Genomic DNA, 24523 nt, shown 5'->3' with positions numbered 1-24523 from the left:
GAGAATGGGGTAAGCCAAAGTAGGAGAAGAAAGGGAATTATCAGACTCACAAAACCAAGCAACAGTCACAGATAAATCCACCAAACACCTACTCCAATAATCACCAACACCTATCCTCCTAGCCATGCAGCATAAGCTAGCTCTGACGATGCGTGTTAGTCAGGATCCAGATTATATAGGAGATGGGAGTGGCTAACAGTGCACAGCTGAGAGCATTAGCTCCAAGAGCTCGCAACATGGCCGATTAACCCCTGCACTGCCTAAATAAATTTCCACCATTTAATAAGAAGGTGAAGTGCTTCTATTCAGTGCAGGAGTAGGGTTAAATCAGATGCTGCGGTCTTCTGGCTACTCTCTGTCGGTCTGTAACAGCCACAATGACACAATTAAAGATATGGATGACATTTTTAGTTTGGGGTGGTGAATCGTTGTGACAGATTCCCTTTAAGTCACTGAACTTTGTCAAGATATCCTGTGATAAAATGTCGAAGGTTACCATGGCACTATATAAGTACTATTCGCTCACAACAGATTGCAATTTTTCTGTACTATAAGCAATGAACTATTCTGTACCTACCCTCTGTGAACTGATCCTCCTGTTATTATAGAACACAGAGCACAAAAATACTGGCTAATCCTGTTCTCGTAATCCCTTCCATCACAACAGTAATAACAATTTCAACTGGGATCAGTGTGGGCAACTATTTTTAGAAGGGCTAATTTTAATTTAATAACATTGTTACAGGGGATACAGATTTGAAAAGGAAATATAAAGCACAATCTTCAGAATAATAATTGATGTCACATGCAGACCTGACAGCAGTTTCACCAAAAGATTAAAGAGTAACCCTTCGCTTTAATTGTTATTTCATAAATCAATAGTACACATGAAAATAAGCAATTTGTAATGAATCTTATCAGACAAATCTGCTTCTGTCTCTGCCAGAATTGATCAGTTATTACCAAAATTCTCAATTCTGTGGTCAAATCTGTAAAGGGAACCTGTCAGCAGGTTTTCTCAGCTGAGAGCAGCACAATGTAGACAAAGAGACCCTGAATCCAACAATGTATCATTTAGTTTTACTTAGCAGAGCTGAGAAAGCTGCCACCACCCCCACCAGGCTCTGTATACACAATGCCAGAAATAGGCTGCACGGCACTCCTGTATGGGTGGGTGCACGAATAGGATTCCCCTTCACAAAAAAATGTAAAAATAAATTTGGCACTCCGAGATCGATGCAAAAAATGTAATGGTATTTTATCAAAACAGGTTCACACACTGTATAAGCATTAATTGACGTTTTGGCCAATTAAATGACCTTCATCAGAACAGGGGAACCTTCTCCATAGAAGAAAAAAAGGAATGAACATCCAGCACGTGGTCCTCATAAAAATCCTTGTTTATTGCAAATCCATAAAAACTCCAGACATAGAGTAATCGCAGATGCATTTCAGACTGTTACGTCCGACTCCTAAGTCATTGCATTGCAACCTTCTTCATTCATTCACTTAGAACGGCGCTGAAGATATGCACTGCTGTGCTAGGGATATGGTGCTGTATACACAATGTCCATAGACAGTGAGCTGCTTATCACAGAAGGGGGTGGATTGGGACTTGGGCTCATGTGCTGCTGTGTCCAAGCAATGATAAGCTGAAACAATCATTGCAAGTAACAACAGAGTAGGAAAGTGTACAGGAAAAAATGAGATTTCCCAGCAGTGTGCACCATTTGTGAATTCCATCTACTGTTCAGACAATACCCTGCAGAACAAGAGGAAAGAGGAAGTGTTGCAGGTAGGACGAGTCTAAATGAAGCACTGGGTCAGGTGACCCTGATGACACAGTTGGTATAAGAAGTCAGTTCACCAAAAAAGGAGCAGATTTGGTGCCAGGGGAGAGAGAGGTGCAGACTTGCACAGGAGAAGACACTGCAGTACGCGGGACCCATGTAACACCAACATCAACACCGACCCAAGACCCGCACAAGTAACAGAGCGTGATGGGACAGCAGCTTGGCCATAACTACCGCTCTGCAGCACTTTACAACAGGATGGAGCTAGATGAGAGAGGCATTAGTGAAATTGTGTTTTAACCCCTACAGCATGCTGTCTTCAAATTACATAGCAAAAACCTGCTGACAGATTCCCTTTAAAATAATATTTCAAGAGATTCACTGAGCTCTAACATTTACCTCTAGATCCCAGATAGTGCTAGCTTCGTAGGGATTTACTCCTTGTTATGGGCTTGTATACTTAGTGATATTATGTGGGCAAGTTCCCAGGGGTAATTTCTGCCCAAGGACCTTAATGTGCTTTCAGCCTGCGGCTGCATGATTTGCGGCTGTTAGACAGCCGCATTGCATGTGGGAATTCCCTAACAGGCAAACCCCACATGTGCTGAGGCTAAAAGCTGCAAATCAAGCAGCCGCAGGGCCTTGAACATAATATACGAGCACGCCCAGATGATCGGACAACACTCGAGGGTGCTCGGATAAGACATTATTCGAGCATGTTCGCTCATCAGTAATGCTGACATTAAATGGAATCTCTGATTGATCTTTATTAGTGATGAGCGAGCGTGCTCTCCATTGCTTGATACTCAATCGAACATTTGGGTGCTCAGGTACACTAGCTACTCGATTCAGTATTGCTGGTGCTCGAGTTGCCGTCCCGCATGTTTCGCAGCTGTTAGACAGCCAATAAACATGCGGGGATTGCCTGCCATACACAATAATGCCGTAGCCATGTTGACTACTGGCATTACTGTTGTGAATTCCGTTCTCGAACTCCCTCCTGTGGTTATGAATGGTACTTCGGTGAGTTCTGTCCGTGGACTCCCTCTGGTGGCTGTGAGTGGAACTGCTGGTTCTGAGGTTGCCTCCTCAGCTGCTCTCGTTTGCGGCTAGGCTGGCTTCTCTATTTAACTCCACTCAGACCGTTACTCCATGCCAGCTGTCAATGTATTAGTACTGGTTCAGATCTCTCTCGGATCTTTCTGATGACCTGTCTACTCCAGCAGAAGCTAAGTCCCTGCTAGTTCATTTGTTGTTCATTGTGTACTGAATATATTTCTTAGTACTTGCTAAGTTCTAGTCCAGCTTGCTAACATGATATTGCCTTGCTAGCTGGAAGCTCTGGGTTGCAGAGTGGCACCTCCGCACCGTGAGTCGGTGCGGGGGTCTTTTTGCACACTCTGCGTGGCTTTTGGTAGTTTTTTGTGCTGACCGCATAGATCCCTTTCCTATCCTCAATCTATTTAGTAAGTCTGGCCTCCTTTGCTGAAACCTGTTTCATCCCTGTGTTTGTGACTTTCCTCAAAACTCACAGTTAATATATGTGGGGGGCTGCCTATACCTTTGGGGAATTTCTCTGAGGCAAGGTAAGGCTTATTTTCCTATCTTTAGGGGTAGTTAGCTCTTAGGCTGTGAAGAGGCGTCTAGAGAGAGTTAGGTACGCTCCACAGCTATTTCTAGTGTGTGTGTTATAGGATTAGGATTTGCGGTCAGCAGAGTTCCCACTTCCCAGAGCTTGTCCTGTTTTCTAGTTTAACCATCAGGTCATTCCAGGTGCACCTAACCACCAGGTCCATAACACATTACTTTGATTGGCCAGCCGCAACGAATCATTGGCTGCGATCAGTAATACCAGCATTCTGGAAGCAGCGTAGCTTCACTGCATCCAAAACGCCACGTTGTATAGTACAAGTACAGGGGATGGGATTAATAGAAATCCCAATACCCACAGTGCTTCTTTTGTACGATGCGTAAAATCACATGCTCGATCATCACTACTCTTTACTTTATTTGCTATCAATCTTTCACATAGATTCTTATAAACTTTAGTCTACCCCTATATACTACATATTTTGCACTGTGGTGCTGCTGTATAAACTTCCTACCTGGTTTTCACCAAAAAAATTGCCGAACTTGGTGAGCGTCGGCAGAAAAATACATTGTGATCCACTTATTATGGGAGCCCTTAATGATCAGGAATTGTTCTGGGAAGACAGATGGAACTTTCTATCATAGGGGAGAATGCATGGTTATCTGACAATGGCAAGTTCCCCACGTCCGAAGCAGCACAGCATCTCTGCACTACCACCAACATGTTGCCACCATGAAATATCCCAAATGGCTCTTGATCTGGGGTGGACAATTAATTTTCCGAAGGAGCCACATGAGAGACCGTGATTGTTTTAGAGGAGCCCAAGGACCAAGTCAATCTTAATTCAGCTTATTATCATTGTTTTATATTCATTTTTATCACGTAATATTGAGAAGAACTAAGTAAGGTGACTAGCTTCTACTTCTACGGGGCTTATTGTAACATGTAATCGCTTTTTATCAAATTTCTGAACACAAAAACAAATTATTATTTTAGGAAAATATTTTATTGTTCAAAAAGTACTAAATCAAAAAACAATATAAGTTTGGTATTGGAATAATTGTATCAGGTTATGACTAAGGGGAATATTTGTCCTGAAACGCGTAAACCGGTGTCTGGGACCTCTGCTATTTTTGCCATTTTTCCTATTGTCGGTTGAAGATTTTGGAATAAAGTTTGTTGGAGTGCAACCTTTTGGTGCTGGACTTTTTCGCTACGTATCAGATTTTCCTGGGATGGCAGCCATGCTCAAAGTGGATAGGTGAGCTGAGAAAGACTTTTTCATTTATTCATAATTGTATCAACTCAGTAATGCTGTTGTGTCATTTGTAACGCATAATAAATGCAATAAAGACGCAACCCAAAAAAAGACATTTAGTCCAGAAAAAAACAAAACAATAATCCGTCAAACAAACATGTCAACAAGAAAAAATAAGCCAGTGATTATGGAGTTGTCCACTCTGCGAACAATATAAGAAGCGACTTAGTTTGAAATAAAGTTTTAATTTGGCAACTGTCCCAAGAGTTCGCTTCAACAAGCTCCGATTGAGCCAGGGTAGGCTGGCACATAATGCAGAACAGGTGGGCAAACTGCTGCTAAACCATGTCCCAGGGAAAACGAGAGGAAACCCCATCCGCAGGGGGTCTCAGCTATCAGAGTAACTGAGTACAGAGTCCTCAGGGTCCTTTTTCTCCAGGGTGCTAATGGAAAGCTGGAGGCTCTAGCCAGAATGTGTTAGCATGGGCTCTGCTGGGAGGGGGTAGGAGAGAGGATTGCAAAGTAAAAGCTGGAGTTTGTTGCTGGCTGTCCTGCAGAAAGACTGCCTAGGCACTGCGCTAGCTGCTAGCTCATCTGTCCACACAGTGTCTGCTCTCAGCTATGGAGATAAGGCAGGACTACAACTCACTACGAATAAATCTGCTGCTAATAGTCCAAGCCCAGGACAAGCAGGCCGAAGAAAAGCAAGATCAGGAGACTGGTCACCAAACCCAAGGTACACACATATGCATGCAGCTCTGCTAACAATATGTCTACCTGTGGGGGTGCATTGAGGAGGCTAAAGGACTAACCATAACCAGGGATAGCAGCACAACACAGTTCTCACTCTGGTGCCCAAGACGCCATCTTTGATTTAGGCAATTAAGGGCAACCATAACAGGAAATCTCCAAGTTACGTAATTGTACATTACCATTGGAAAGAATAATGTGAAAGAGACCAGGAAAAAAGAATATTGTCATTTGTTCTCACTGTATATATACACCCCTAAAGGGCATGGATTATTATAGTTACAGATGTTGAGAAAATTTGAAACATTTGCAAACAAAAAAATATATTTATTTATTTTGGGGGCGGGGGGAATAGGGGGTAACACATTTTCTTTCTAAAACATTAAATATATTTTAATGTCCCTGGCATGAAATGCAAATTCTGCAAAATTAAGTCAGAAAGCTGCCTTATTGCAACCGCTGTAGACCTCCATCTCTCTCCGCCAGATCGGCTGACGCAGAATAATAAACCTTGTAATTGGCATTTGCCTTTTTTTACAGTTATTATTTTTAACATTTTCTCTTGCTAAAGCGCAATAGCACAAGTATGGCGTAGATGAGATCTTTCATGAATATTTATACAAGTGGCACATATGTAACAGGTGTATATTGTACAAATGAAAAATGGCTTGTGATTTTGTGAGTTATGTGTAGTTTGGGTTTGAAATATGTTCGCTCCCATGCACTGTTCCATTATCCATGCAGTCTAGGTGCAACTCCCCAAAGTATTGTCTGATCCTTAAAATGTCAAAAATCCAAGAAACCAGATGTTCTCCTCCAAGGGATCTGGTGCTTTTGGATTTTTTTAGGTATATTAAAGAGTTAATCGCAATTTGATAGATGGATATTGACAGATAGGGCTTATAAAAAAAAGCACACTCGGAAATCTCGAGTAACGAGAACACTCTCTCATCACTAATACTAATGTATTGTTACTACTGTAGTGATGAGCGAGTGTGCTCGTTACTCGAGATGTCCGAGCATGCTCGGGTGTTCTCTGAGTATCTTGGGTGTGCTCGTAGATTATGTTTATGTTCCCGCAGCTGCATGATTTGCGGCTGTTAGACAACCTGAACACATGCAGGGATTGCCTGTTTGTTAGGGAATCCCCACATGTATATAGGCTGTCTAGCAGATGCAAATCAGGCGACACAAACATTATCTACGAGCACGCCCAAAGATACTTGGAGAACACGCGAGCATGCTTGCAAAACTTGAGTAACGAGCACACTCGCTCATCACTAATTGTTACCCATCTATAAATCACTTGTAAAGCCACATCTAGAATATGGGATCCAGTTTAGAAAAAGATATCCAAAATTTAGACTCAGTTCAAAGGCAGCAACTATATTGGGATGGAAGGCATTTCATATGATGAGAGGTTGAAGAAGTTGGGCTTGTTTACCTTAGAAAAAAGACACCTCAAAAGAGACCTTATTTACATGTATATATGTGTGTGTGGTCAATGCAAAGGGCGGATACATGATTTATTCCTTCCAAAGGGTCAGGAAATATTCATTATCTGTGGAGGAAAGGGGATTCTGACAGCTAAATAGGAAAGAGTTCTTTAGAGTTAGAGCAGTCAGACTGTGGAATGTCCTACCGCAAGAGGTAGTAATGGCTGACACTATAACAGCTTTTAAAAAAGGGCTGGATGCTTTTCTCACATCAAATTGCATTGTGGGATATAGATACCGTAATCTAGCGATAGAGAATGTTGAACTGGCTGAGAAAGCGAGAACATGATGGACAGATGAGATGATCAGTTTTGCTTGTTGCAGATCAGTTTTTTTCACAGCTGAATCTATTTATTGCCAATTTTCATCTGGTTCATTCCTGGTCTTACTTTTCCTTAGAGCAGTGTTCCCCAACTCCGGTCCTCAAGAGCCACCAACAGGTCATGTTTTGAGGATTTCCTTAGTATTGTACAGGTGATTAAATGCTTGCCTGTCCAGGTGATGCAATTATCACCTGTGCAATACTAAGGAAATCCTCAAAACATGACCTGTTGGTGGCTCTTGAGGACCGGACTTGGGGAACACTGCCTTAGAGTGATCCTAGAAATCTAGGAGTGTCAGGACATGGTTCAGATATTAGTGCATAGTCTGGCTGAGTTCTCATGAATTAGAGATTTGTCCTCTTGGTGGCTCTTCACCCCAGCTAATAAAGAGGCTTTATACAATAAAAGTGTTTGTCCATCTTTGTCGAGAAAAAAATAATAAAAATGTAGGTATGTATTGGAAATGATCAAAAGTAAAGATGAGCGAACCCTAGCTTAAAAGTTCAGGGTTCGTACCGGACAGTTAGTGTCTGGTGTTAAAAGCCGAACACTTCTCCCAGACGTCCCTTGCAGAAAGAGAGATAATTTTTTTCCAGACCCAAAGTTTGGGTCACCATTGTTTTCAGTGAGGTTTGGGTTCCAATTCAAGTTCTGGAACAGTTCTAGTACCCGAATGAAACTGGACTAAAGTTTGGTTGGGTACCAGAATCTGAACTTCCACAGGTCTGCTCATCCTTAGTCAAAAGTTGCAAAAGGCTGTGTACTGATTTATTTTTTCCCTCTTTTATTATTAGGATATGTGCGCATGTTGAGTATTTGCTTGCAGAAATTTCTGCAAGGTATCTGGATCTCTTGGCAGGAAAAACGCTGCAGCAAAACGCACGTTTTTGCTGTGTTTTTGTTGCGCTTTTGTTGCGTTTTTGTACAGCAATGAATGCTTTTTTTATCTAAATAAAGATATTAAAAAAAAGTTTTCTGATGTAATTTCTTGGTTCAACACCGCCTTTGTCATGCTGATGCAGTGGTATCAGGGTAATGGGATTAGGGACTAGTGTCAGCAGCTGTCATTGACACCTAATTCTAGGCTTAGTAATGAAAAAGTGTCAGCCAGACACCCTCATTACTAAGCCAATAAGTAAACACAAACATTCACATAACACACACACATTGTCACCAGCCTATGTAGTAGCATTAGCAGAACAAACGTACATGTGCTGTAACCAGACAACTGTTTATTTTAAAGGAAAAAAGTGAAAAAAGAAATGTGTGGGCTCCTGCGTAATTTTAAAAACCAGCAGAGGGAAAGCTGACGGCTGAGGTCTGATGTTAATATTCTGGGAAGGAGCAAATAGCCATAAAGGTTCCCAGGCTATTAATATCAGCTCGCAGCTGTTTGCTTAATGTTTACTGGCTAGTTTACAGGGGAGCCCCAGAAAAAAATTTACATAGTGTCCCCCTATAAAATCTAACCAGCAAAGGCTAGGCAGTCAGCTGTGGGCTAATATTAATAGCCTAGGAAGGGGCCATGACTATTGGCTCCCTCCCAGACTAAAAACATCAGCTCTTAGCTGCCCCAGAAAAGGCGCATCTATAAGATGCGCCAAATCAGGCCCTTAGCCTCGCTCTTCCCACCTGCCCTGTAGTGGTGGCTAGTGGGGTTCACATTTGTGGGGTTGATGCCACCAAAGTATTGTCAGGTGACATTAAGCCCACAGGTTAGTAATGGAGAGGTGTCTATAAGAGACCTCGCCATTATTAACCCCATAGTGATATTGTATGAAAACACAGACACCCGGAATAAAGTCCTTTATTTGAAATAATGACGCAGACTCCTTTATTAAATCTAAATTAAACTATATTTACTGAATGCCTAATCCACTGAAGCCAATGTCTCCTGCAACAAAAATAAAATAATAAACCCCAAAATTCCTCACCTGTCCACAGAGAAGATAATCCATAATGGCCCACGACGATCCTGATGTGACTGCTCTCAAAGACAGCCGGCGATACACTGACAGGAGGTAATCGCTCCTGCAGTGTATCACTGAGATGCAGTGAGAGAGTTCATCAGCTGATCAGCTCCTGTGATCTCCCTTACGGCACTACTGCTGCGTGAGAATTTTCGGTGCCGTGAGAGCACTACAGCTGATCAGCTAATGAACTCCGTGAACTCTCTCAAGGCAGCTCAGTTATACACTGCGGGAGAAATTACCTCCTGTTAGTGTATCGCCGGCAGCCGGGTAGAGCCGTCGCATCTCCTGATGTCATTGTGCTATACTTGAGATCGCCGTGGGACACTTGGGATTACATGGACTACGGAGGATAGGTGAGTATAGGGTGGTTTATTATTTTACATTTTTCTAGGAGACGAGGGCATCAGGGATTTGATGTTAGGTGAGTATAATGGGTTTTTATTTCAATGTGTACATCATTATTTTACTTTTTTTTTTTTTTTTTTAACTGTGAGCACAGGCGCCGGCTGATGATACTACGTCTCCCATCAGCGGCACCTGATGACAGCGTGGGAAACACCATAGGAAGCCGGTAAAACGCAAACAAAAACTCAGCAAACCCGTAAACATTTTTATACCTGTGTTTGCAAATGTTGCAAAAATGCATCAAAAACGCACTGCGTGCACATAGCCTTGTTATGATATGTCAATGTATCGGGGAAAATTTAGTATTCAAAGTGCACCAGAACTCTGGGTCAAAGTAAGCCAAAAAGCTATTCGTTGTGCCATGCATATATTACATAGTTACATAGTTACATAGTTATTGAGGTTGAAGGAAGACTTTAAGTCCATCTAGTTCAACCCATAGCCTAACCTAACATGCCCTAACATGTTGATCCAGAGGAAGGCAAAAAAAACCCATGTGGCAAAGAGTAACTCCACCATGGGGAAAAAAATTCCTTCCCGACTCCACATACGGCAATCAGACTAGTTCCCTGGATCAACGCCTTATCAAGGAATCTAGTGTATATACCCTGTAATATTATACTTTTCCAGAAAGGTATCCAGTCCCCTCTTAAATTTAATTAATGAATCACTCATTACAACATCATACGGCAGAGAGTTCCATAGTCTCACTGCTCTTACAGTAAAGAATCCGCGTCTGTTATTATGCTTAAACCTTCTTTCCTCCAGACGTAGAGGATGCCCCCTTGTCCCTGTCTCAGGTCTATGATCAAAAAGATCATCAGAAAGGTCTTTGTACTGTCCCCTCATATATTTATACATTAAAATAAGATCACCCCTTAGTCTTCGTTTTTCCAAACTAAATAGCCCCAAGTGTAATAACCTATCTTGGTATTGCAGACCCCCCAGTCCTCTAATAACCTTGGTCGCTCTTCTCTGCACCCGCTCTAGTTCAGCTATGTCTTTCTTATACACCGGAGACCAGAACTGTGCACAGTATTCTAAGTGTGGTCGAACTAGTGACTTGTATAGAGGTAAAATTATGTTCTCCTCATGAGCATCTATGCCTCTTTTAATACATCCCATTATTTTATTTGCCTTTGTAGCAGCTGCCTGACACTGGCCACTGAATATGAGTCTGTCATCCACCCATACACCCAGGTCTTTTTCATTGATGGTTTTGCCCAGAGTTTTAGAATTAAGCACATAGTTATACATCTTATTACTTCTACCCAAGTGCATGACCTTACATTTATCCCCATTAAAGCTCATTTGCCATTTATCAGCCCAAGCTTCTAGTTTACATAAATCATCCTGTAATATAAAATTGTCCTCCCCTGTATTGATTACCCTACAGAGTTTAGTGTCATCTGCAAATATTGAAATTCTACTCTGAATGCCCCCTACAAGGTCATTAATAAATATGTTAAAAAGAAGAGGGCCCAATACTGACCCCTGTGGTACCCCACTGCTAACCGCGACCCAGTCCGAGTGTGCTCCATTAATAACCACCCTTTGTTTCCTATCCCTGAGCCAGCTCTCAACCCACTTACACATATTTTCCCCTATCCCCATTACTCTCATTTTATGTATCAACCTTTTGTGTGGCACCGTATCAAAAGCTTTGGAAAAGTCCATATACACTACGTCCACTGGGTTCCCTTGGTCCAGTCCGGAACTTACCTCTTCATAGAAGCTGATCAAATTAGTCTGACATGAGCGGTCCCTAGTAAACCCGTGCTGATACTGGGTCATGAGGTTATTCCTCTTCAGATACTCCAGTATAGCATCCCTTAGAATGCCCTCCAGGATTTTACCCACAGTAGAGGTTAAACTTACTGGCCTATAATTACCGAGTTCAGTTTTTGCCCCTTTTTTGAATATTGGCACCACATTTGCTATACGCCAGTCCTGTGGTACAGACCCTGTTATTATGGACTCTTTAAAGATTAAAAATAATGGTCTATCAATGACTGTACTTAGTTCCTGCAGTACTCGGGGGTGTATCCCATCCGGGCCCGGAGATTTGTCAATTTTAGTGATTTTTAGACGCCGCTGTACTTCCTGCTGGGTTAAGCAGGTGACATTTAATGGGGAATTTTTTATCACTAGTCATATTGGCTGCCATGGGATTTTCTTTTGTAAATACTGATGAAAAAAAGTCATTTAGCAGATTGGCTTTTTCCTCATCCTCATCCACCATTTCACCCAGACTATTTTTAAGGGGGCCAACACTGTCATTTTTTAGTTTCTTACTATTTATATAGTTAAAGAATATTTTGGGATTATTTTTACTCTCTCTGGCAATGAGTCTCTCTGTCTCAATCTTTGCTGCCTTGATTTGCTTTTTACAGAATTTATTTAATTTTCTGTATTTATTTAATGCCTCATCACTACCTACTTCCTTTAATTCTCTAAATGCTTTCTTTTTGTTCCTTATTGCACCCCTAACAGCTCTATTTAGCCATATTGGTTTCCTCCTATTTCTAGTATGTTTATTCCCATACGGTATATACTGTGCACAGGTCCTATCCAGGATGCTAATGAACGTCTCCCATTTTCTTTGTGTATTTTTGTGTCTCAGGATATCGTCCCAGTTAATTGCACCAAGATCCTCTCTCATCCGTTGGAAATTTGCCCTCCTGAAGTTTAGTGTCCTTGTCACCCCCCTACTACCCATCTTATTAAAGGTTACATGAAAACTTATTATTTTATGATCACTATTCCCCAAGTGACCCCCAACCCTTATATTTGATATGCGGTCTGGCCTGTTGGTTAATATTAGGTCTAGCAGTGCCCCCCTCCTTGTTGGGTCCTGAACCAGCTGTGAAAGGTAATTGTCTCTCATAGTTGTCAAAAACCGATTACCTTTGCTGGAACTGCAGGTTTCTGTTCCCCAATCTATTTCAGGGTAGTTGAAGTCCCCCATAATAATGACTTCTCCTTGAGTCGCAGCTTCATCTATTTGCTTTACGAGGATATTCTCCATTGCTTCCATTATTTTTGGAGATTTATAACAAACCCCTATCAGTAACTTATTATTTTTCCCCCTCCCCTTATCTCTACCCACAGGGACTCCACATTTTCATTAAATTCACCTATATTATCACGCAGGATGGGTTTTAAGGAAGATTTTACATATAGACACACCCCTCCCCCTCGCTTATCTGTATGGTCATTTCTGAACAGGCTATAGCCCTGCAAGTTAACAGCCCAGTCATGGCTCTCATCCAGCCACGTCTCAGATATCCCCACCATGTCATAATTATGCTCCAACAACATTAGTTCTAATTCGTCCATTTTGTTGGCGAGGCTTCTGGCATTAGTATACATGCACTTGATGTTCCTCTCTGTACCTCTATTCTTTCTTAAATTATTAACTGTTCTAACCCCACCCCCCATGCCACCGCCACCCCCAACTTCCTTATTTGTGCCCAGGTCTCTATCTGCACTATCTTCCCCTCCTATAAAATGAATACCCTCCCCCCCATTCCCTAGTTTAAACACTCCTCCAACCTTCTAGCCATTTTCTCCCCCAGCACAGCTGCACCTTCCCCATTGAGGTGCAGCCCGTCCCTAGCGTAGAGCCTGTAGCCCACTGAGAAGTCGGCCCAGTTCTGCAGGAACCCAAACCCCTCCTTCCTACACCAATTCTTGAGCCACTTATTAACCTCCCTAATCTCCCGTTGCCTCTCTGGCGTGGCACGTGGTACAGGCAGTATTTCGGAAAATACTACGTTGGAGGTCCTTGCTTTCAGCTTGCAGCCTAATTCCCTGAAATCATCTTTAAGGACCTTCCACCTACCTCTAACTTTGTCATTTGTGCCAATGTGCACCATGACCGCTGGGTCCTCACCAGCCCCTCCCAGTAATCTGTCCACCCGATCAGCGATGTGTCGGACTCGAGCGCCAGGTAGGCAGCACACCGTCCGACGATCCCTGTCTTTGTGACAGATTGCCCTATCTGTTCCCCTAATAATTGAGTCCCCCACTACCAGCACCTGTCTGGCCTGCCCTGCTCTCCTATTTCCCCCCTTACTGGAGCAGTCACTCCTCCGGCTTTCAGAGGACATGCCTGGCTGCAGCAGTGCTACCCCTGTACTGGCACCCCCCTCATCTGCCAACTTAGCAAACTTATTGGGGTGTGCCAGATCAGGACTAGCCTCCCTGGCACTCTTCCCTCTACCCCGCCTTCTATCTGTCACCCAGCTAACTGCCACACTGTCCTGCAGCTCCATCCTACCATCCCCCTCCTCATCTATCCCATTAAGCGTCTGCTCTGTGAGCAGAAGACTCCTCTCCATATTGTCTATGGATCTCAGTGTTGCCAGCTGCACATTTAGATCCAGTATCTGGGTTTCCAAATGCACAATGTGCTCACATCTCGCACAGCAGTATGCACCCTCGACCGGCTGGTCAAGGACTGCATACATGTGGCAAGATGTGCACTGGATGGCATTAACAATTGTGGAGCACATTTCCTAATGGGGATTGCACCACACAGAAACTTTAATTAAAAATAAATACAAAGTATTAATTTAAAAAAAAAAAAAAAAAAAAAAAAAAAAAACAGAAGCAATTCCTCCCTTGGAAACTCCCTGATTCCAAAGTCACTGAATCACAAGTCACACACTTACCGCCGTTCACACTTACGCTCAGGTCACACTCAGCTCGCTCACACTCGCTGTGCTGAAGATTTATAGATTTTTTTTTTTTCTTCTCTATCTCCCCTCAACAGCAATCCACCTTGCTGTTCAGATGCACTTCCAAAAAGCAATTGATAGAGGCACTTTGTTGGTTTACTAAATACTTTTTAAATATGTCCAGAAAAAGCAGATTCCTAAAATGTGCTATATCTATTATTGGTGCACATCAAAATTCAGGAGCAAATTAGTGATATAACGTAAACCACCGATGAAGAGGAGAGGTAGGTGTCCGATGAACATCAAGATGCACCAAAATGAGCAGCGAGTGCGTGACTGTTGTACATTTGGCACATCTGCAATGCAACTCATCTAATTTTATGCTATCTCCATTTCAAAACAGTATTAATAACTCTGCTCCGTGGTCAACCTGTACAAAGTCCTACATAGGACATGCATCCCAAACTAGATGTTATTTTAGTCTTCACTATTTACAGAAATGCTTTTTTATTACAGATACATTGGAGTAGCGAAAAATAGTTGTAAACTGACATACACTTTCTAATATTTATGTTTTACCAGGGCTTGTTCACACTTTGCATTTTTTTTTCTGTACATTTTTCCTGGGGGAAAGAAATGCTGCACTTTACAATACCAACAATTAATGAGATTTCTGATATCTCATGCACATGCTGCTTTTCTTTCCTTGCACGTTTTAACCATCAATGCATTTTTAAAAATCTTTAGCGTGTCAATTCTTTCAGCATTGTGCAGTATTTTTCACCTATTCAAATGAATTGGGGGAAAAAGCATGTAAAAATGCAGTAAAAACACTTATGTTTGCCTTGTTTAAACCCCTACGTTGGGGGTGTTGTTGCTTATATGTTTTCTTTTTTGAAAATATGCAATAAAAATTTATTGAAGTAAAAAAAACGCATATTTTACTCAGCATTTTTCCTGCCAACACTGTTTTTTGGTGCAGAAATATGCTCTGCAAATGCTCAACGTGCGCACTCAGGGCTGGCATCAGCACCTGGCACACCCGGTCATCACCCCCACACTTGCTCAGGGTCCCGGTACTTGCTATACGTACCTCTCCTCACTCCACCACTGCAGCTTCTTCTGACATTTCAAATCAGAGGGCGCAATGACGTGACTAGTGTGCGCTCTCTGCTCTAAACAGTCACAGTGTAGAGAGCCGTAAGACGCCGAGGAGTCTGGAGCAGAGCAGCGTCCAGCGAGGAGAGGTGAGGATTTCATTTTTTTATGTTTGGAGCAATATGTGGGGACCATCATACACTGGACCATCATAAATGGGGCCCATTATATATGGAGCATTATATGGAGCCCATCATATACTATATGGAGCATTATATGGGCCCATTATATATGTAGCAATATATGGGGCTCATTATTCTGTATGGAGCATTATATGGTGCTCACTCTATATGGAGCAATATATGGGGCTCATTATTCTGTATGGAGCATTATATGGTGCTCACTCTGTATGGAGCATTATATAGGGACCATTATATATGGAGCATTATATGGGGCCCATTATATATGGAGCATTATATGGAGCCCATCATATACTATATGGAGCATTATATGGGCCCATTATATATGGAGCAATATATGGGGCTCATTATTCTGTATGGAGCATTATATGGTGCTCACTCTATATGGAGCAATATATGGGGCTCATTATTCTGTATGGAGCATTATATGGTGCTCACTCTGTATGGAGCATTATATAGGGACCATTATATATGGAGCATTATATGGGGCCCATTATATATGGAGCATTATATGGAGCCCATCATATACTATATGGAGCATTATATGGGCCCATTATATATGGAGCAATATATGGGGCTCATTATTCTGTATGGAGCATTATATGGTGCTCACTCTGTATGGAGCAATATATGGGGCTCATTATTCTGTATGGAGCATTATATGGTGCTCACTCTATATGGAGCAATATATGGGGCTCATTATTCTGTATGGAGCATTATATGGTGCTCACTCTGTATGGAGCATTATATAGGGACCATTATATATGGAGCATTTTATGGGGCCCATTATATATGGAGCATTATATGGAGCCCATCATATACTATATGGAGCATTATATGGGCCCATTATATATGGAGCAATATATGGGGCTCATTATTCTGTATGGAGCATTATATGGTGCTCACTCTGTATGGAGCAATATATGGGGCCCAATATACATATATGGAGCAATATATTCGGCCCATTCTGTATGGAGCATTATATGTATGAAATATTGATCACCACTCACCACCATTGAATTTAAGAAGTTTACTGCACAGAAATACATCTTATCTTCAAAGTGGAGCATGATCATTTTTGCCACATTTCTCCAGGTCAGTTTTGTAATCTTGACACCAAGATGCATATCGGTACCATAGCACAAGGCTATACAAGTTTTTGCATTCACAAGCACGGGGGCAGATTGTGCCTTTAGCCGGTGCAGCTTTGTTTTACCGATTAGAACTTTTTTTGTAGGGGAAGTGCTGGTGTTTTTATCTCATTTTATTTAATTTACATTCTTACAGCTTAGTTTTCAACTAAACCACAAAAATCATATTATGGTCTCTGACGTGGACGTGAGGGACTATATAAAACGAAAATAATAGATTCTTGTTTGTCTTGGGGATGTAGGGATTCAAGCTTTCTTGTAGCAGTTTGGGAAAACAACAGCACTTGGCTCTGGTGTAAAACAGTCTTAGGTTTATTTATCCGTTATTAACCATTATCAGAGTTCACATAAAAGTCAAATAGCTAGGAGTCGTGAAGAATGATAAACATGCTGCATCTCCCACATGTTAGATACACCTGAGCCACTGCAGGTGCCTTTTGCAGGACCTGCAAAACCTGGACTGGGGGTATGCAAATGACCTTTCTCACCCAGACTCTTTTGGTTGCTCCTAAATCCCGGAGCCAAAATCCAGTCCCAACAAAAACCTTCTCAGCAACCTACCTTTGCTGGAGCCTTCAATTCCGGGACTTACATCACTGAGGCCAGCCACCTCAGTGACACATACCTGCCATCCAGGACTTTTCCTCCTGCTACTTTTCAGGGGTTACAGCTGTAGTTGTGCCTGGAGGGTCCATAATTGGGGTTACAGCATGGATGAACTTTACAGGTCCCAGACATGTGATCTTCCTGTTGGTAAAATGTCTACAATTACACTTCGCACTGTCGAGGGCCAACAGCCCAAAACACCGTGTCTGCAAATTGAGATACTGATTTGGCTTTTATCCTAAGTCATATTGCATGACTCGTTAAAGGGTTGATTGTGACTTGTAGGATCGCTACTTCCAACTGGTGGCGCTATAGAGTTTAAGTCCTCTTTTTCTCTGTAGAGGCAATTTGCATATTATATTTCCCATAGGAGCATTGCACGGCGAATAAGCCTCCTTACCTTGACAAGCCAGAGATGGTATGTCACTCTCCATAAGGAGAAACGTTGCCCCTTAGACCCCTGAAACGCTGGTATTAGGAAAACCGACAATCTTCGATGGAGTTGTCCAAGTCAGACAAAGCAAGACTTAATATATTATGTAGATACTATGAAGTAATGATAGATTATTTAGATATTAGAACCAGACAAGCCTTTGTTTCCGCACGACCCAATAATTACAATGAATGAAAATCTGCTTTATTAGAAGATTGCTTCAAATGTAATGAATAAATTGGGCATATATCTTAGCAGCTTTTTTCACTAATTACTACTGCATGAATTACAATCCGGTGATTAACAAGGATATTATGTACAGTGAATGTGTCCAAGTCACAGGTCCTATTAATCCCTGTTAAACTTTGGAATTTAATTTTTTGGCAACCTGAAGGTAAAAAGACACCATTTATTTCTGGTTAGACTGGTATCCTGAATCCAAGGTCATGTTCTGTCATTCGAAGTTTTATTACTATTTGACGAATATACTTTATTTGTCAGCTGTATATTTCCGAAGAGTTGGTATTGTAACTGACAAAGCTGATATAATAAGTATAGTATGTGCTAATATCGAGGGTCTAGGGTGATAGCTGTTTCTGTACTGTTCATTATTTTATTCTGCTTTTCATTAGTGACACCTTCTCCGAAAAACCCTCTTGCTGGGAGACACATCATTAATAGCTATGAGAGCGAAGGTAAGTTAATCTGAAGGGAACATATCATCAGGCATTGACATATTATTTAAATCTTTTTTTTGTGTTAAATGTTTTTTATTTAATATTGACAATGTTTTTTTAATCTGTATTAACAATATATAATAGAGTCATAGAATGTTAAAGTTGGAAGGGACCTCCTGGGTCATCTGGTCCAACCCCCTTCTCAAAGCAGGATTCAATAAATCATCTCAGACAGGTGTCTGTCCAGCCTCTGTTTGAGGACTTCCATTGCAGGAGAACTCACCACCTCTCGTGGCAGCCTGTTCCACTCATTGATCACCCTCACTGTCAAAAAGTTTTTTGTAATATCTAATCTGTGTCTCCTCCCATTCAGTTTCATCCCATTGCTTCTAATCTTTCCTTGTGGAAATGAGAATAAAGATGATCCTTCTACAATGTGACAGCCCTTGAGATATTTGTAGACAGCTATTAAGTCTCCTCTCAGTCTTCTTTTTTGTAAGCTAAACATTCCCAAATCCTGTAAACGTTCCTCATAGGACATGGTTTGCAGACCATTCACCATTCTGGTCACTCTTCTCTGAATTTGCTCCAGTTTGTTGATGCTTTTTTTTAAAATGTGGTTCCCAAAACTGGACACAGTATTCCAGATGAGGTCTGACCAAAGAGGAGTAGAGGGCAATAATGACTCCACGTGATCTAGACTGTATGCTTCTGTTAATACATCACAGCATTGCATTTGACTTTTTTGCTGCTGCATCACACTGTTGACTCATGTTCAGTTTATGATTTATTAGTATACCCAAGTCTTTTTCACATGTGCTGTTGCTTAGCCCTATTTCTCGCATTCTGTATATGCTTTTTTCATTTTTATTGCCCAGATGTAGTACTTTGCATTTTTCACTGTTAAAAATCATTTTGTTAGTTGCTGCCCACTCCCTCAATTTATTTATGTATTTTTGAATCCTCTCTCTCTTCTCTAGTATTAGCTATCCCTCCTAGCTTTGTGTCATTAGCAAATTTAATCAGTTTATCCTCAATTCCTTCATCTAAATCATTGATAAAGATGTTGAACAATGCATGGCCCAGGACAGAACCCTGTGGTACCCCACTTGAGACATTCTTCCAATTGGATGTGCAGTTATTTACGACCATTCTTTGGGTCCGATCACTAAGCCAGTTATGAATCCACCTAACAGTTGCCATGTCCATTCCATACTTAGTAATTTTTTCAATAAGGATTGTGTGAGATACTTTGTCAAATGCTTTGCTGACGTTAAGATATACTATATCTACATACATATATATATTGTGAGGCAGTGACGGGTATTATATGCGAGGGACGCTATGTATCCCCCAGGATGCATACAAAAGCGTATTAAGGCCGCTGGAGTGCATTGCAGTCACAGACATAGCTGTGGTTGCAATGCAGAGTAATAGTAAGTGTGGTCATGGACAAGCTATTTGCCCAAGGCAAATTTAGGAAAACCCGGCATGGGCTATTAATTTTGGAGCGAACTACAGGATGGTAGTGGGGCGGTTCGCTCCCTCCTGTTCGGGTCTTACAAGTGACCCATGGTCACAGATTCCATTTAAAAAAACCTGCAGGTAGCTCTGCAAGATTTGTGACAAGGTGGTGCAGTCACCCACGGCCTCAGAAACGGACTGTCTTGATGCCCCGGCTGTGATCAGGAGGATACCATTTGTTTTCCATTTGTGAGTTACGTTACACATTAATTTCCTGTGATCACTGCATATCTGTCGCACTGCATCAACCCCGCTGCACTACATATGGTTGGAGAATGCGGGCAGTGTGAACTGAGGCATACTCAAAGCCCACTGCATGTCGATTATTAGGCCTGCAATGCTGCAGCCCAAGCCTGCCGACAAGATGGAGGAGCTTTTGAGGCAGTTGGTCCTCACTCAGCAACGGCAGCAGGAGCAGCAACAATGGCATCAGGAGTATAATCAGCAGCAACAGCAGACAAATAATCTGTTAATGCAGCAGATTGCGGCTTTTCGAGAAGCGGCCCCAACCCCAGACTCAATTCGTTCGGAGCGCTGAGGAAGATGAGTCCTGAGAGCGACATGGAGGCCTTCCTCACCGTGTTCGAGCGCACTGCAGAGTGTGAGAGTTTGCCGTTTTCCCAGTGAGCTGAAGTGGTGAATCCCTTTCTGATGTGGGATGCCCAGAAAGCCTACTTGGACCTCAATCGGGACGATGCCATGGACTATGGGATACTGAAAGGTGAGATCCTTGCCCGACTGGGGGTTAACACATATGAACTGATATGCAGTAAGTAAGGTGCACACTCAGCATTAATAGGAAGCTGCAGGCTGGACTGGAGAATCCAAGAGTCAATAGAAGATAATCAGCTGCTTACACAGAAGATTTCAAATGATGCTTGTTTTTATTTCAGCCAGATATAGTAATTCACCACAGTGCTGAATATCATGACAAAAAATGGTAGGCTACGTTTCGACCCTGCCTGGGTATTCTTGAAACATTGCTAAAAGTAAAAAATATATACAGAATTACTGTGCTGTACAAATATATATGTGATTATGCTTACGAAAATAATGATAATACATGCAAATACAGAAGTAAGAAAACAGAAGTAAAATAACAACAACAATTGATAGCAGGATTATACTATAGAACATTCGTCATCAGAGCAACATGAGTCTTTAAAATACTAGAGATGGAGAAGATTTTATGCAAAAGTATATATGAATTATGCAAGAGAGGGGAGACGGGGGGAGGGAAAGGATGTCAAGCAAGCTCGTTATACTTACAGTGGTAATGAACACAGTAAAACAGGAAGATATGAAAGTGAAAAGCACGGATGAAGGAGGAAAGAAAAACAATAGTATGGATATGAGACTACAGACTAATGCTAAAGACATGGGTAGAAGAGTGTGTGTTATTGTAAAGACCTATGTCCAGAAAACCAGGTGGAAAGGATGACCTGATAGACCTTGCGATGAGCTGACTTGTTGACATCGATATTTTGCTTGGAGTTCACCACTTGGATTTTTAGTGGATGGATGGACTTCATTTCATATTCTTCCAACTATATTGGCACTCACATGCTGCAGTTTGGCAATTCTCTTGGCCAAGTGATCGCGATCGATGAGCTGGATGATGCGTGTTTTTTTTTCACCTGAGAATCAACCTGATAACACACTGAGCTATTAGGGAATAAGAGAACAGGATGTATTTTGTATTATAAAGTAAGAAAAAGATTTTTCCACCAGCAGCAAAATGATAGCAATGCAGTGACATGACAAGAATTTGCATACCTAATCATGTGCTAAATATTTGCAAGTCAAATTTATTTATGAGATAGCCAAGTTGATTGTCTATAAAATGATGGTAGTCTCACATTCGAAGCAGTAGTGGATGGTGAGATATGGAGCCTGAAAATCAAAAGTTCAAAACATTGTTACCTTTTTGCTCATCATTGAAATTGAATGTATATATATATACACCTTCCTTCTCAGTCCCCAATGGGGGTGGTCTTTTTTGTCCTTTCTCATAATTGGGTCCTCTACCAGAGGCCTGGGAGTTTGAGGGTTCTGCGCAGGATCTTAGTTGCTCCAAGCATTGCGCTTTTCTGGACAGAGAGTTCAGATGTTGCTCCTGGGATCTGTTGTAGCCATTTTCCCAACTTAGGGGGTCACTGCTCCAAGTGCTCCTATCACCACTGGAATCACTGTTGTCTTCACCTTCCACATCCTCTCCAGTTCTTCTTTGAGGCCCTGTTATTTCTTCAGCTTCTCATAGTCCTTCTTTATGATGTTGCTGTCTCTTGGCACTGCCACATCTGTTATCATTGCTGTCTTCGGATCCTTGTCTGCTATCACAATGTCTGGTTGCTTAGCCAACATCTGCTTATCTGTCTGGATCTTGAAATACCACAGAATGTTAGCCCTTTCATTCTCCACTACTTTTTCTGGGGTCTCTCACCTGGACTTAGGGGGACTTAGCACACATGCTGTGCAGATGCTCCTGTATACAATTCCCGCTACTTGGTGGTGACGTTCGGTATACGTGTGGCGCCCCTGAGGGTCCAGTTGCCACAGAGGTACTACACCTCAGCCAAACACTAGCACCCAACACTAGACCTCTATAGGCCTGGAGGGAACTAGGTAGAGGGTGTGGGTAGAGAGAGTGGCAGTTGTGAGGAGTTGTCATGAAAACAAGAGGGAGAAGTTAGTCAGTCGGTGACAAGAGGAGTGAACAGTGAGAGGCAGAGAGCAGCTGGAGCTGGGGACTTGAGCAGTGAGCAGCTCGTCCCAGCACCAGAGGACAGAGAGAGAGAACAAGGAAGATAGAGAGAAGCTCCTGACAGAAAGAAGAGGAAGAAGGGGTCCTAGGGTTACGGGTAGTGAGGAATCCACCAGTGGGGCCCGAATCCACACCGACCGTAGTTGGGTGGAGGGACCAGGTCGCAGTGGGGGAACCGGCCCCCAGGCTAGTGGAGAACTACAAGGCTCAGCTAGCCAGCCGGAGGCTGTGGTATGTGTACATGCCGCAGCCACAAACACACACACTTGCTGAAAAGGCAGCCACATAGGATCAAAGGGACCAGGAGGACGTCGCCCGACAAGATCCAAGGCTGCTGGCTTGGGACACTGTGTGTGAAGGCGCAGGGCAGGAGAGGCGGGAGCCAGCGCAGTGAGACAGCCAGGGAGGGAACATAAGAGGGGGGAGAGCTGGCAGGACCACAGACCCGGAGGACACAGCACCCGGCTGGGACTGCATTTAAGAACTGTGAGTAAAAGTGTGGAAACTGCACCCTGCTGTGTCCTCTGAATTATTACTGCGTCATCCACCCTATGCTACAACCATCACCAACAGCTTTAACACTATAATTGCCCTGGGGCCCAGCTCTACCCGTGGAGAGCTGTAACAACTCTGCTGCATCACCATCATCCCCAGCGGTCCCCTTAAGCAGCGTCGGCCACTCATTGCCAAACACCACGGCTGGTGTCACAAACAAATCCCCTATAGACTTTATTTCCGCTTTTATTTCACTTTTATTGGACGCCCAGGGCCACGGACCATGTAGCTGCTGCCGTGACATCCCCCTGAAGAACCGTCAGACCCATCCTGAGTACCCCACGGTCATAGCGGGCGCTCCATACGATGTTCCTGCTTGCATTTTGCATCCTGCCACTATATGTTGGACTGTTTCTGAGGTTTCTTTGCATAGTCTGCACCTTGGGTTTTGTCTTGTGTGGTATATTCCTGCTTCTATGGATCTGGTACTTAGTGCTTGCTCTTGTGCCGCTATGATTAGTGCCTCTGTCCTGTCTCGGAGTCCAGCTTTATCCAGCCATTGGTAGGATTTCTCCTTGTCAGCCATCTGCATTATCTGTCGATGGTACACCCCATGCAGCAGCTTTTCTTGCCATGGCGCTTTATGGTCCTGTTCTTCCTTCCAGATCTTTTGTTGTTGCTGCCTTACACTTTCTCTCAGCATCTCATCTTTTGGTGCCATTTTTCTGATGTATTCCTGTATACTCCTTGTTTCATCCATGATGGTGGCTTGGATGCTTATCAAGCCTTGACCACCCTCCTTTCTGTTGGTGTACAATCTTTGGGTGCTAGTCTTAGGGTGGAGACCTCCATGTATTGTGAGGAGCTTTCATGTCTTCATATCTGCAGCTTCCCTTCCATCTCTTCTTTTGGCCAGCACACTGTTCCAGCAGGTTATCTGATAACTGGCAAAGCATATGTATTGATGGCACAGATTTAATTCTTCCCAGGACCTGTCTTACCCTTTGATGGTATTTGGATGTTGCTGCTTTCCTTGCCTCCTCATCATGGTTACCGTATCCTTATGGGATGCCGAGGTACTTCTAGCATGTCTGTACATCTGCTATGTGCCCTGCTGGTAATTCCACTCCATCAGTCTTGACTACCTTGCCTCTCTTTATTACCAACCACCTGCACTTCTCCAGTCCGAAGGACATCCGATGTCTTCACTGTAGATCCTTGTCAAGTGGATCTGTGATGTCTTGTTCGTTTTTCCACATACAGCTTGATGTCATCCATGTAGAGGAGGTGGCTGATGGTGCTTC

At 42.6% G+C, this 24523-nt stretch overlaps 1 protein-coding gene across 1 annotated transcript in view; it reads left to right on the top strand.

The window, feature by feature from the left end:
* The first annotated feature begins 5145 nt into the window (after positions 1-5145).
* KY (kyphoscoliosis peptidase) overlaps positions 5146-24523 on the top strand; it is a 114605-nt gene continuing 95227 nt past the window's right edge. The window contains exons 1-2 of the mRNA XM_077291283.1: positions 5146-5378; positions 18392-18454. Coding sequence (XP_077147398.1) covers positions 5264-5378; positions 18392-18454 — 178 coding nt within the window. The 5' untranslated portion in view covers positions 5146-5263. The remainder of the gene's footprint in view (positions 5379-18391; positions 18455-24523) is intronic.

The sequence above is a fragment of the Ranitomeya variabilis genome, chromosome 2, assembly GCF_051348905.1.
Source record: "Ranitomeya variabilis isolate aRanVar5 chromosome 2, aRanVar5.hap1, whole genome shotgun sequence".
NCBI lineage: Eukaryota > Metazoa > Chordata > Amphibia > Anura > Dendrobatidae > Ranitomeya > Ranitomeya variabilis.
Note: the sequence above shows the minus strand (reverse complement) of the source record. Positions and strands in the feature narration are given on the sequence as shown.